This window comes from Nycticebus coucang, chromosome 11 (assembly GCF_027406575.1).
Source record: "Nycticebus coucang isolate mNycCou1 chromosome 11, mNycCou1.pri, whole genome shotgun sequence".
NCBI lineage: Eukaryota > Metazoa > Chordata > Mammalia > Primates > Lorisidae > Nycticebus > Nycticebus coucang.
Genome location: NC_069790.1, coordinates 17,951,970 through 17,965,180, shown reverse-complemented (window position 1 = coordinate 17,965,180; position 13,211 = coordinate 17,951,970). Strand labels below are relative to the sequence as shown.

Sequence of the window (13,211 nt, the reverse complement as noted above, 5' to 3'; positions counted from 1 at the left end):
ACAGGTTGCCTGGTGCATGGTAGGAACTCACAGAGTCCCTGTTTCACCCAGCTGGCCTGTCTGTAGATTGGTGAGACTAGAGATCACTGTCAGTGCCTGTGGGGAGCGGGGAGGGGGCGGCATCTTCTATTTCTAAAGCAGAGCTCCTGACAGCCCAAGTCAATGCTCTTGGGGACCTGCATGTGCCATTATTAACCCATCTCACCTACATAACAATTCCAGGGGATAGGGCACTATCACTCCACTCCATATGAGGAAATTATGGCACATGGAGCTCAAGGAACTTGCCTGAGTTCACTCAGGTACTAAACACCAGACCCAGGACTCAAACCCGGGCTCCCTGTGACCAGTGTGCTTGTGCTCAACTCCTGTGTCCTGCAGCCTTCCTGGGTCAGTGCAGCTCTCACAGAGACAATGTGAGGTTCTGGGACACTGGTGCACAGCTGCACACACAGTGGGTGTCCCATTGGATGGTGACTGTCCTAATCAAATGAATCTGAATCTTATGACCTTTAAAGGAAAATAAACTGGGCTACTTTGTTCAGCTGTGGGTCCTCTTAAAGACAGAGCTCAAGGAAAACCATGAGCACTATCCCAGGGAAAGAATTAGAACGCATAATTTCATAGCCTCATTGCTACACTGTTTGTTACCCTGGACCTTCAATTCAATTACATTAAATAAGGACACACAGACAAAATGGACTTTGATTGTTTAAATTTATTGTACCTATTTTGAAAAACAAAGCACATTATTCAAATATCAAAGAAAGCTGCTTCGGAGAGGGTAAATAGAAGGCTTTCTGGCAGGTGTCTGGTTGCAGGGCACCAAGGGGTGAGGCTGGAGCCTGTGTGCCGTCTACACTGAGGCCGCGATGACCTGGGTTGGCGGGAGGTGCTGGTGTCGAGAGGTGCTGTGGGGAGAGTGGAGCTAAAGGCTGCCCTGGGAGCTCACTGCGGTTACAGGATGAAGTTTCCTGTTTCCCACAAGTTTGAAAAATGACAATACCAGACTGACATTATATGGGAACTGAAGTAGCCCAAACGCAGAAAGCAAGCCCAGCTGAATCCTCAGCAGACGCTTTGGGGGCCAATACACAGTGAAGGGAAGATGACCCCTCTGTGCCACCGTCTGTCAGGGGCTCTTCCCCGGGCAGCAGACGCCTGTCCTTCTGATCACACAGAAGGCGGCGGCCGCAGAGTAGACCACGCTCTTGACCAGCAGGAGGAGGTAAGTGTAGCACGCAGAGTTGCTTGTGAGCTGCAGCCGCAGCATGTCTAGGAGAAGACAGTGAATTAGTTTCGCCTGTTCTTGGCAGCCGAGACGGAGTAATGGGGGGCGGGGGGTCCCAGGGTATTCGTTTCTGATGATCTACACTGCAGTGATATCCCACCACCACCAAAATCTAAAAGTCAACGTCCACCAACACCAAGAGCAAGACAACTCATCATCCTTCAGCTTGGAGCTGATTCACACCCTCTGCTGAATAATAGACAACATTCATTACCCTCTAAGGGTCAAACACTATTCTGAGATCTCCAGATGTTACGCTTTAACCTTAGTTAATATTCATAACAACCTATGAGAGACAGACAGACATTATGTTCATTTCCATTTATAAAGAAAGAAACTGAGGATAGTAGGGAGAGAAGGATTAACAATATGTCTGAAGACATACATTTAGAAAATAACAGAACCGGGATTTCAAGAAACTAAGAAGTCTAAGTACCCTGACTTCAACGAGTATGTACTCTACAAGTACAAGTTCAATAGACACCCTAGGCAACAGAAGGGCAATATAAACATAAAGTTGAATTGCTGGTATAGAGGCATCTGAGGTATTACACCTTGTGCACACAAATATCTCTCGGTTGAGTGCAATCCAAGGAAATTTTATGGCTTTTAAAGGAAGATGGGTTTGAGGTTTTAATAAAGATGGCATTATAAAAGATGGAAGAAAATGGTTAATCCAAATTCTGTCAGCTGTGTGGTAGAGTGACACATGCACCTGGCCTTCCTAAATGACTCTCGCTGTGGCTATGATATTCAGCAATTGCATTTAATATCATTTGTAGTTTTGCAAGAAAAAAATATGTGACATCCAGGAGTAAGAAAACGCTACTTAATGAGCCACAACCCTAGTCTCTTCCCATGAAAATTTCCATTTTACATGCTCTAGCATTATAGAATCAGAACTTCGGAAATATTAGTCTGTGGTGTGGAAAAGTATCTCAAAAAATATTTAAAAATATAACTTCCCAAGCTTGCTCAGGTTAGGTGTTATCGGCCCCCCCACCTTGTCCAGTACGGCAGCTGAATTCTAGAGACCCTTCAACGCTGGGGACAAAGGAAAATTGAGCAGAGCAGGAACCAATGGTTCTAGTCACACTCCTAGTGAATATAAAGGGAGAAAGGGCCAAAAAGCAGGACATGTTCTGTGCCTGATAAATGAGGTGCCCTGGGTTAGACCTTTCACATCTGTACCCTTATCTCTTCAATAACTGAGTTTGGTGTAATTATTCTCAGTTGGAAGATAAGGAAAGCATTACTCACAAAATGTAGGTCACTTACCCATATCAAGTGACTAATCATCAAAGATCTAGGGCTAAATTCTAGTCTGTGGGCTCTGAAGCCGACTTTATATCCATGGTGTCTCAGGGCCCTGGCTGTGGAATTTCTGATTATAGGACTATATCATAAAGAAACAACAGAGAACTTAATAAGTGTATGAACGCTTTATTTGATGGCCTGATTTGAAAACCCCAGATCTAGTGACATGGGTAAGGGACTGAAATACTTTCAGCCCACTGTCCTCATCTGTAAAATGGGAGAAAAAAATATTGTACCACCCCATAGGAGTATTATGAGGATGACACAAGACAGTGCACGCAGAACACAGCCCAAGTATAAAAATCACTTGTTAAGTTAGTAAGTGGTAATTCGTAGTATTAGCTAGTAACAAGGATGGAAGACAAATGAAAAAAAAAGTCTAGAAGTATGTTTGTAAGTTGCTATTATGTTTTCTCCAGAGCAGAAAAAGAGAGAAACAAATAAATGAAATCTGTTCCTTAAAATAGTTCAGAGCATATCACTGTCCTCTCTAATTTCCAGTCATCTGGAGCAAAAGCAGTACCTTGATGAATTAATATGACTCCTGGGAAATGATGGGCTAATTTAAAATATCATGCTCAGCCTATTCTGAAACATTCAACCATTACAATTTTTCATGCCAGGAAGTTCAAAGGTTAAGATGATCAGGAGGAAAAAAAACACAAAAACTTGCCACTTTCATGAGTAGTGGTGACAACTAGAAGAAATGGAAGAAAGTACTAGTTAATTTTTCATTTCCATTATTTGATAGAAAATATATATGTACATCCATATAAATATGTTATAAATATATATATTATATATAATATATAAATAATCTCTTAAATAGACACAGGCAGACATGCCTTAAAAATATGAGCCCACGATTCCAGAAATAATTGGTCCGGTTCTATGTTGTACCGTAGCTCTAATTCATATGCTATGTCTCTGCACATGAAGATGTTGAAGCTCATGAAAGGGACATGTTTTCTTTTGTGTCACAACTGGAGGAAAACACCCAAGAGCATCTGGTTTTCCTTCTGTATGCACAGCTCCTAGCACAGGGCCTGCCCCAGCTGCGTTTTCAATGAATACTTGCTCAGTGGAAAAATAGAACAAATATGAGCTTTACCATTCAGCACACGCTGCTGACGTGAAGCGTTGCTACCAAAAAGGACTTGTTCAATCCTGGAATCCACCACAGAATCCTACATGTTTGAAGGAGTCTGGGGCAGGGAGAGTTCTGGTCTGAGCAGAGGAAAGCAGCCAGACCTTACAAATCAGGCACATCCCCACATCCCCACTTTGTGCACATGTTTCCAGACATAACAACAACAATATGAATATGAGTTTATACCTGCTGAGTGATAATTACTGTGCCAGGCACTATGTTGAATGCTGCCCATTGCAGTATCTTGTCTTATGCCCAGTGTCACCTATGTGAGTTATATTATGGGTGTCCCCATGTTACCAATGAGAAAGGAGGTTTAAAGAGAGTGGGTGACTGGCCACAGGTCACATCAGTGAATGACAGAGTCAGGGTTCAAAGGGTAGTTGCAGGGATCAAAAGAAATAGGACCTGTGGGAAATAATTTGTAAAAATAATCAATAGTTGTAGACAGAAAATGAGTTACAGAGAGACAATATAATTCCACCATTGTGTTCTAAGAAATTCTCTTCTGGTGTCTTAATTCTTCTCAGCAAATGGCCTGTTTATGATGGGAGCCCAGCATTTCAATGCAATTCTTTCTGGGGATAGACAGATAGCTCTGTGAATAAAACCTGAGGTGAAAGTTGAATTTATCTGTGATGTTTAAATAAGGGAAACAGACATACAGCATTTTTTAAGCAGAAGAAAGAGTCTCAGTGGTTGTTTTGGCTTAGGTTTTTTTCTACAATTTGTTTCATGTCCATATGGATATGATTCTGGCATGCAATTTCTTTTCTTTTTTTTTTTTTGCAGTTTTTGGCTAGGGCTGGGTTTGAACCCACCACCTCCAACATATGGGGCCAGCGCCCTACTCCTTTGAGCCATAGGCGCCGCCCTCTGGGATGCAATTTTATGCACTCTGCACTCAATGAAACCTTTTGTTCTTTTTTTCCTTTTTTGGTGTACTCTAAAAAATGAATTTACAGCGTAGTTTTTGTGTAAGTATTAAGAATTAAAATTTTAGTATGACCATGATTAGAGGTTCAACTATCTTCAAGAATCACTTTAATGGGCCTTAAAAGTCTTTTCCTTTTCCCCACAGTTACTTTATTCATCAAAAGATAAATGAAAATCACTTATCTCCATGATTTGATTGAGGTAAAAAGAATAAAGTAATAATTCCTCATAATAAAATTTATATGTGTGTGCTAAATTCACTCTTTCAATCAAGACTGGTCTCAAACATGGTGAAGATTAGTTTTATCTTCCTTCAAAATCACCTCATGGATCACTCCCATCTGATCTCACCAGAAAAAAATAAAATCCTCCAGGAAAGAGCGTTAGAAATTTGCTGTAGAATTACATTTAGAAAAAGTCCTACCTAGTCAAATGCCATGAGAAATCCATGAAAAGAGATGTGTATTTGTTTTAGAATTTAGTGCAAATAAAATACAGTATAAAACTGGGACTTATCTCTTTTTGTATCATATTCTTTACACTGAAACTTACAGTGCTCTTTGGTTTTATCTAACTAGAAAAATCAGAACTGCCTTGGACGCTTAGTCACACTGCTTATGTGAACTTGGCACTTTGCATATTTGCCTCCTCTTGGTTTCTAAGCAGTAGAAATAGAAAATCAAGGCTGTTTTAGTTGTAGGAAAGGCTGTGTTGAATACAAACTGGTGGATGAACAAACACTCCATGCTGTATTTCTGAAGGTAAACATTTTCCTTGAGATTATTTCCTTTGGTCTCTCTGATTGTCCTGGAAAAAAGTCAAGGTAACAGTTCAAATAGCATTTGAAGATTGCAGAAGCTAAGGATCTGTGAAGGTAAGGACTCACTTGAGAAATCTGGACTAGTGCAAAGCAAAGATGTTTCCACCGTATTTTTTTTTTTTCTCACGGCCACTGTGGGCATTTTAACTGCTAAGTTCATACTCAGGGCGCTGACACACAGCCAGGGACAGGACCACCAGGCTGGACACACTCAGCCCAACTGTCTGGACGTGCACAGCAGCTGCATCAAAGGGGCTCCTTAGGGGTATCATGGCTGAATCACAAGTGACCTGAGTGTCCTGGGACAGCAACTCATCCCGGTCTGCTCCTCCACGTTTCCACCAACTCTGGCCTTCGCTAGTAGGACAGCAAATGTTCACTGAGCTGCGTTCACCAATGGCGAGAAAGACATTCATCACAGAGAATGGAAACTTGTTTGTGCACGTTAGTCACAGCAGTCCTTAATTATGGAAATTTATCTTATAGTGTCATATGGAATAAATATCAGGGAATCCCAAGGCCATAAAACTGCAGCAGACACGGTTATTCTGTTTGGGGATGAGCGCTTCCCGTTGTCTGTAGGTTAAATTTCATGTGTAGCAGGACTGAAGTGAGTGACTTTCTTTGCCTGATGGAACATTCCTGAAAGATGTGTCATTTCTCTTATTTCCAGACCAGTAAAAGTCATCAACAAAGGAGCTATTTTTAGCACTTACCACATCCGAGGGAGCTCGGTGCTGTCGTGTGTGTTTTTGGAGTTGTTCCGTGTGACCCATACAACACTCCTAAAAAATATACGAGTTTAAAACTTTGGATATAAAACTAGGCTGACAGAGCTTAAGAAAGTGTTTCAATTTTTTTTCTTCAAAGCCTATACTATTTTAATTCTATAGGAAAATAGCCAGCCCTTTATGCTACAATTATATGTAACAACATTTAAGAAACATTTATATTTGTTTTCCAATAATACTGACAGAATAGGTGGGGGTTTCTATTCACACGCATATACCTGTCTTTATTGGAGGAAAGAGAATCTCCCGGTCAGCTCCTGTATAACTCTCGTGTTTGACGACACACTGGTGCTCTCTATCCAGTGACTCTTCAGGCACAGTCAGCCAGCTGACTGTCATGTATGTGTCACCAGTCTTTCTGATATCTCCCTGCTGGGATGCCAGAATACTGCTGCCATTCTTTTCTTTCCAATATACATTAATAACATCAGGAAAAAAGTTCTCAAGAAGACAAAGACATGTCCCAGCCTTATGGAGATTTGTTTCAGCGAGTGAAGGAAGAAAAATCGTGGGCTTGGGGGCGACAGCTGCACCCTGGTTTTTATCTGTGAGGGGAAATGGAATATCAGAGAAAAAAGAATATTAGAGAAACACACTTTGCATGGTTTGGAACAAACTTGTGCCTAAAAATAGGAAGAAAAGTGCTCATTGAATTATCACCCACCATATCCTCTCCCCTCCATAGATTGTAGGATATTATTGGTTTTGTTCTACAGATGTAAAAATAGGTTCAAGAAAGTAAGGAACTCTCACAGCCCTCAAGTGTCAGATCCTGAATTCAAATCCAGCTTTGGTTCATTCTGCTCATTCTGTGATGACTATGATTTTTAACTGCCCCATACCAGGCCTTCCAACGTCCATGAACACACTCATTTTTTTTTAATCTCTTTTGTTTCATCACGGTGGGGCATGCTTTCCAGGCGGATGGCAGGCAGAGAGGAGAAGAGATCAGGTCACCTTAATGAGCTTTCTACAGATGAGAATCTAGTCCCATCTCAAGTGGACTCTTTCCCATCCTTTGTAACTTATGTTCTTTTTTGCCAATAATACACATTCTCGTGTTCTGAAATTCTTTGTAGCCCCACTCTTCATTTAACTGATTCTGGATTGCCCTGTATTTCCCATATGAATTAACATCCCATGAAAGTTTTTTATTTTTATTTTTAACAACACACAGTCACTTGTTTTGATGGGAATCTACATCCATGTGTAATTACCACCTATTAAGTTGACTCTGGAACTTCACATATGTGTCCCATGACGAGTTCCAAAGCCCATGGAGTTCTCCTGGTTAATTCCTAACCTCACTTCCACATTTGCAACACTCTAGGTTTTGGGATGGAGCAGTATTTAAAGCTGCACCTCGAAATGACTCAAGATGTCTTGAATGTAAAAGCAAAATAACAATATTTCCCAAACATCTATTTAAAAATCATTATTTTCATAGGATCAGAGAGCTAGAAGGAAAACTAAAAGAAAGTAGCGTCAGATAAAGAAAGAGAAGAGTTTCAGAAATATCCAATGCTGGAAGTAGAGGTAAGATGTGTACTGAGAAGAGTCCATAGATTTAGCAACAAGGAGCTCGCTGGTAACTTGGGGGAGAGCTGATTCAGTACAAGGATGGGGAAAGAAATTTAAAAAGTGAGCGAGAGGTGAGAAAGTAAAGACGATTGTGCAGATTAACCTTTAAGTAGCTTAGAAATGTAGGGAAAAATAAATGCATGGCAGAAGTTATGGGGGCCTTTAATAGTTTGTATGTTTAATAGAATCTATTTGAACATGACCACACACCAAAAGGAAGTTAGGGGAAGGAATAGAAAAAAATAAAATTACAGGATAAATAATAAAAATACAACAAAGAGTACATGAATGATTAAAAAAATAAAAATAAAAACATTATTTTCAGAGGGCAGGACACAATTATAAGAGGGACTTTACCTAACAAATGCAATCAGTGTAGCCTGGTTCCTTGTACCCTCAATGAATCCCCGACAATTAAAAAAAGATCATTATTTTCAGAAATTTTCTGTGTTAATCTTATCAAGTAATACACTTAGCAAAATTTGATTAGAAATATGCACCCATTGCCTTTTTGAGTTTTATTTTTCATACCTGCTTTAATATGAATTCACACCCTTAATAAGATGGTCTAGGTATATCAGCATGCCCATATTTTTACCCTCCGTGTCTTGCCCAGAGTTTATATCTAACCTGCATTCTATTTAACTGCTAGGAGTTCCACTATTCTCTTCATCTTAACCTGCTGAATAAAGTATATATGGAATTGGTGTAATGTTACAACATGTGGCTCCAGAGTTGTTAGCAGACATAATGTCAAAATATATAACAAAGCATCCTAAGTTTAAAAAGTCATGGCACTTGAATCTGGGATGTTAAATGATTATACCTTTATTTTTAATCCATATCTAAAATTATATATGTTTATACTCTTTCTAATTTGATTTTCTCCAGTTGCTCAATGTGTTGAGCAAGTTTGAAGTTAGGTTAATAATACAAGAGACAATTTCTTAAGAAAAGAAGAATTACATTTCTCATTTGAGAAGAAAAAAAGAATCTTGATGGTTTATGCCTATGTACCAAAGCTTGTGATCTTCATGCAAAATCAATAAATACATACAGTAATATTAATTTTCTTGAGCATATTATAAATATTAAGTCATAATATGCTTATTTTAATTTCATACATTTTTCTTTTAGTGTGAATGATATTTCATTTATTGTAGTAGTAAGACAGTGTATATTCCTCCAACCACACACTTTGTTCTTAATTAAAAGGTCATATTATGAAAGATAAGATTAATCTTAATTTCAATTTTACATTATATATTTTAGCCTCAAGTGAATAAGTAACAAATCTGATTTTTATCTTAGCCAATTGTGTTTATTCCTGGGAATGCTTTTTAATCATTGTTCTAAAGAAACTGAAAACCAAATGATGACCCTGAAAACTTTCTTCTCTGTATAACACAATTCAATGCCTCTTGTCCCTTTCCCTTAGCTGGATTTGGACTATATTTAATTGATTTTACATATTAACATTTTTCTCTATAAATTTAAACCTTTTTTCTGATAAATATGACCAGAAGCCTAAATATATTGACTTATAAATTTCAGAACAAATAAATTTTGGTGCTAGAGATGATATCAATTAAGAGAAAGGGGATTAAGATATCAAGTACATAGAATATCAACAAAAATTAAAAATAAACATTTTAGCATAATTTTTCTTTCCCCAATTAATGAAAAAGTGTGGTAAAGAGAAACACATACCTCTAAATTTCAAAGATTGTTTTCTTTCTTTCTTTTTTTTTTTTTTTTTAGAGACTAGGTCTCCATAGGCACAGAATGATCTCAAACTCCTGACCTCCAGCAATCCTCCCACCTCCGTCTCCCACAATGCTGAGATTATAGGCGTGAGCCACCACTCCCTGCCTAAATTCCATTTTCTGTATGGATAGTAGACTATCCATTTCAGCAATTAAAAGTACAGCTGAATCCTCTGGGGGAATATCTGCTCTGTAATATTATTGGCTGAGAAAAACTCTCTAGAGTGGATATCCAATACAATTCTCTCCTTCCATTTGAAACTGGAGACTATTTGTTAGGCACCTACTATACGCTGAACAACAAGCTGCCTCATCCACTCTATGTCATTCCCTGCTGGGTTCATGCTGTTATCCCATCTTACAGATTGGAAAGCTGAGGCCAGAGAATAATCAACCAAGTTAAGTAATCAGTAAGTTCTGGAGCCGGAGTACCAGGTCTGCCTGACTCCATCACCCAGGCTCTTTCACGCCTCTGGCCAACAGAGAAGGACAGGAGACCACTCTCTCATCTCTATCACAAACTTACCCATAAAAATAAACCTTGTCCCAGGACAAAACACTTCAATGATATCATCACATACTTTGTATATGAGCTTGTTAGTGAGTGCTCAGTTACGCAAAGCCAAGTCCTATTACGATACTTGCACAACATTGTCTGTTTTCCTGTAGAAGAAGCCTTTGTTTTAAAACCTCTACTAAGATTTCTACATCAAATGCCCATCACATTCCACATTTTTCCAAACATTCTTTTATTGTAGTTTAATCATTTCTTGCCTTCCCTCCACTCACCTTAGAAATATTATATTCTTCTGATACCTACCTGTGACAGTAAGTTTGGTTCCACTACCGAAGAGTTTCCTGTAATAATTCCACAGTGATGTAATCTATATCAAAAACTTCAAGCTAATCTCATTTCCTTGAGTTCTTCAAATCCTAGTGGCCTCAAGAGACCAGGGTCCTGGTCCTGGTTCACTTTGCTTATAACAAGTTTTGTTACTGAGCTAATCAGCTAACTTTAAGTTTTTGGTGTTTTATTTGTCTAAACACAGTGATGTGCATGTAAATCAATTCAACATCACTACTGGCACTGAAAAAAAATCCAAATGATACAAGATAGAAAAAGCAGTTTGATTAAATATGTTTCAGGAATATAAGCAGTTAGTATTATGACGATGGACACCATTATAATTATTATTATCAGCAATTTGTTTGCTATGATGCATTTCAGCGTGACATTTTAAGCTCATAGGCCCAAATCCTTTAGCAATAGAAATTCAGTACTTTAGAGGTGCAGTTACACCCATGGCAAATAAGCAGAAAGAATCACTACTCTGTTCTTCCATTTTCCTCCATTTTCTTTCCACTTTGCTGTAACATGCCTGGGAATCTTAAAGCCATATTCTCAGAAAATGTGCCTTTCCCCCATCTTGCTAAGTCCCGCAGACTTAATAGGCTATCTTTAGTCTTATCTGCTCTGTTAAGACAATTAATGGAGCACCCTTTAAAATCTAACGCCCTCTGTTAGTGCATGGAAATGTTTCCCTAGTGTGGTTCAAAACAAACAGCTCTTTTCCTACCCACCAAACAACATGTTTCCATTCTAAGATTTCACTAGAAATTTCTCAAGTTTCTCTACTCATCTCAAGTCAAAGTCCAGTTTTTAACTCCTGACTGGATCCTTCCAGGCAGAATGACCATAGAGGTGGCAGGAGGCCTGGTCCTCAAATCATTTTTCTGTGGTCACCTTAGATCACTAGATGTTATTATCTTCCTTGCCTTATCTTCTGAGTGTCCCCATCTGTTCATGACTTTATATTTATTTATTTATTTATTTATTTAGAAAGAGTCTCATTCTATGACCTGAATAGAGTGCCATGGCTTCAGGGCTCACAAGAACCTCAAACTCCTGAGTTCAAATGATCCTCTGTCCTCGGTCCCAAGTAGCTGGGACTAACAGGAATGCACCACCATATCTAGCTAGTTTTTATATTTCTAGTACAGACAGGTCTCCCTGCTGCTCAGGTTGGTCTTGAACTCCTGAGCTCAGGCAATTCACCTAACTCGGCCTTCCAGAGCGCTAAGATGGCAGGTGTGAGGCACCATGCCCAGCCCTGCTCATCACAGTAAATGCTACTAGCCCATAGCACTCAGGCAGCAGTAATAAACAAGGGATTCATTTTAAAAAACAAATATAAAACACTACTTCCATTTTCCAAAATGATTGTTGAAAACAATGTCTGCTTCTCACTTTTCTCCTAAATAATTCATGCGTTGAAGTCTTTTTCTCACTTTATAATGGGAAAAAAATATCATATTTGAAAATTTGGTGTACTTCTTTTTATCAGTTAATATTCTACTACCTTTTTATTGTACCTTGAAACATAAAATTTTTCCTTGCGCTTCTTCCCAGATAATCACAGGCCTTTTTCCTTCTCCTTTCCTGAGTTTTTAATCTTTTCGTTTAGTAGTTTAACGATATTTATATTTTTGATTTAGGTCTTCTCAGATAGATTTTGGAAATAAGCAGCTTAAACAGACAATTTGCCTTATGGCCTGTTTCACTTTCATCCCCAGAGGTTGACTGCTCTGTAAAGTCCAGTTCACACAAGCTACAGGGATGGAGAACACCGTTACAAACCCTAGCTCTGGGGTGGAGACACAGACACGCCAATTTCAACAGGACGAAGGTGCCACAGCAGAGGATGAGGCTTTCTTTCCCAAATGATCCCTCACAATGAGGGGTTGCCTTATGGTACAGTTTCTAGTAACCTCTCGTATTCACAGGTGCTCTTCCATCACTCAGCTTTGATCCAAAATACCACGTGGACAAGACACCGACATGAAATGAACTCAGGTAATGTTAGTTTTGGATACAGCACCAGTGGAAGAAAAAAAGGAAGCAATTTAAATGGGTTTGGTTAGCCGGGCGTTGTGGTGGGCGCCTGTAGTCCCAGCTACTCGGGAGGCTGAGGCAAGAGAATCGCTTAAGCTCAGGAGTTGGAGGTTGCTGTGAGCTGTGTGATGCCATGGCACACTCTACCGAGGGCCATAAAGTGAGACTCTGTCTCTACAAAAAAAAAGAAAAAAAAATGGGTTTGGTAATCATTACTTGGGGCTAAGGTCTCTGCAGTTTATAATTACTTTGCACATATAACAGAATAAATGAAAGAATGCTTTCCTTTTATTTTGTGAGTGGATTTATTTCTCCTGGGATATATCCAGGGGCACCATCATACAAGGATTCCAGAATGGACAGTCAGACCTGAGATGACATGGAAAGTTGCTCTAAGCTAAATGTTTCAGATCCATGAGAAGAGTCTGAACAAAATTGTAATGAAATATAAGGACAAAGAAAGCCACATTGCTCAACTTATATTTATATTGTTACAATTTTTAACTTTGTAGGTACAATTCAATTATGAAATCAAATATTATAAATAGTTTTTGCCCACGTAGTCTATATTTCTATAAGCTGATTTATTTAGGTTGGAGATAAAATCATTTTTTAACCTTCTAGATATTTCTTCTGGAAAATGAGGAATGACCTTGATGCAGGCAA

At 39.0% G+C, this 13,211-nt stretch overlaps 1 gene segment (V, D, J or C); it reads right to left on the bottom strand.

Moving 5' to 3' along the window:
• Positions 1-740: 740 nt before the first annotated feature.
• Positions 741-13,211, bottom strand: part of LOC128559987 (T-cell receptor gamma chain C region C7.5-like) — a 60,616-nt gene continuing 48,145 nt past the window's right edge. The window contains 3 exon segments of the C gene segment in view: positions 741-1,275; positions 6,231-6,299; positions 6,524-6,850. Coding sequence covers positions 1,133-1,275; positions 6,231-6,299; positions 6,524-6,850 — 539 coding nt within the window.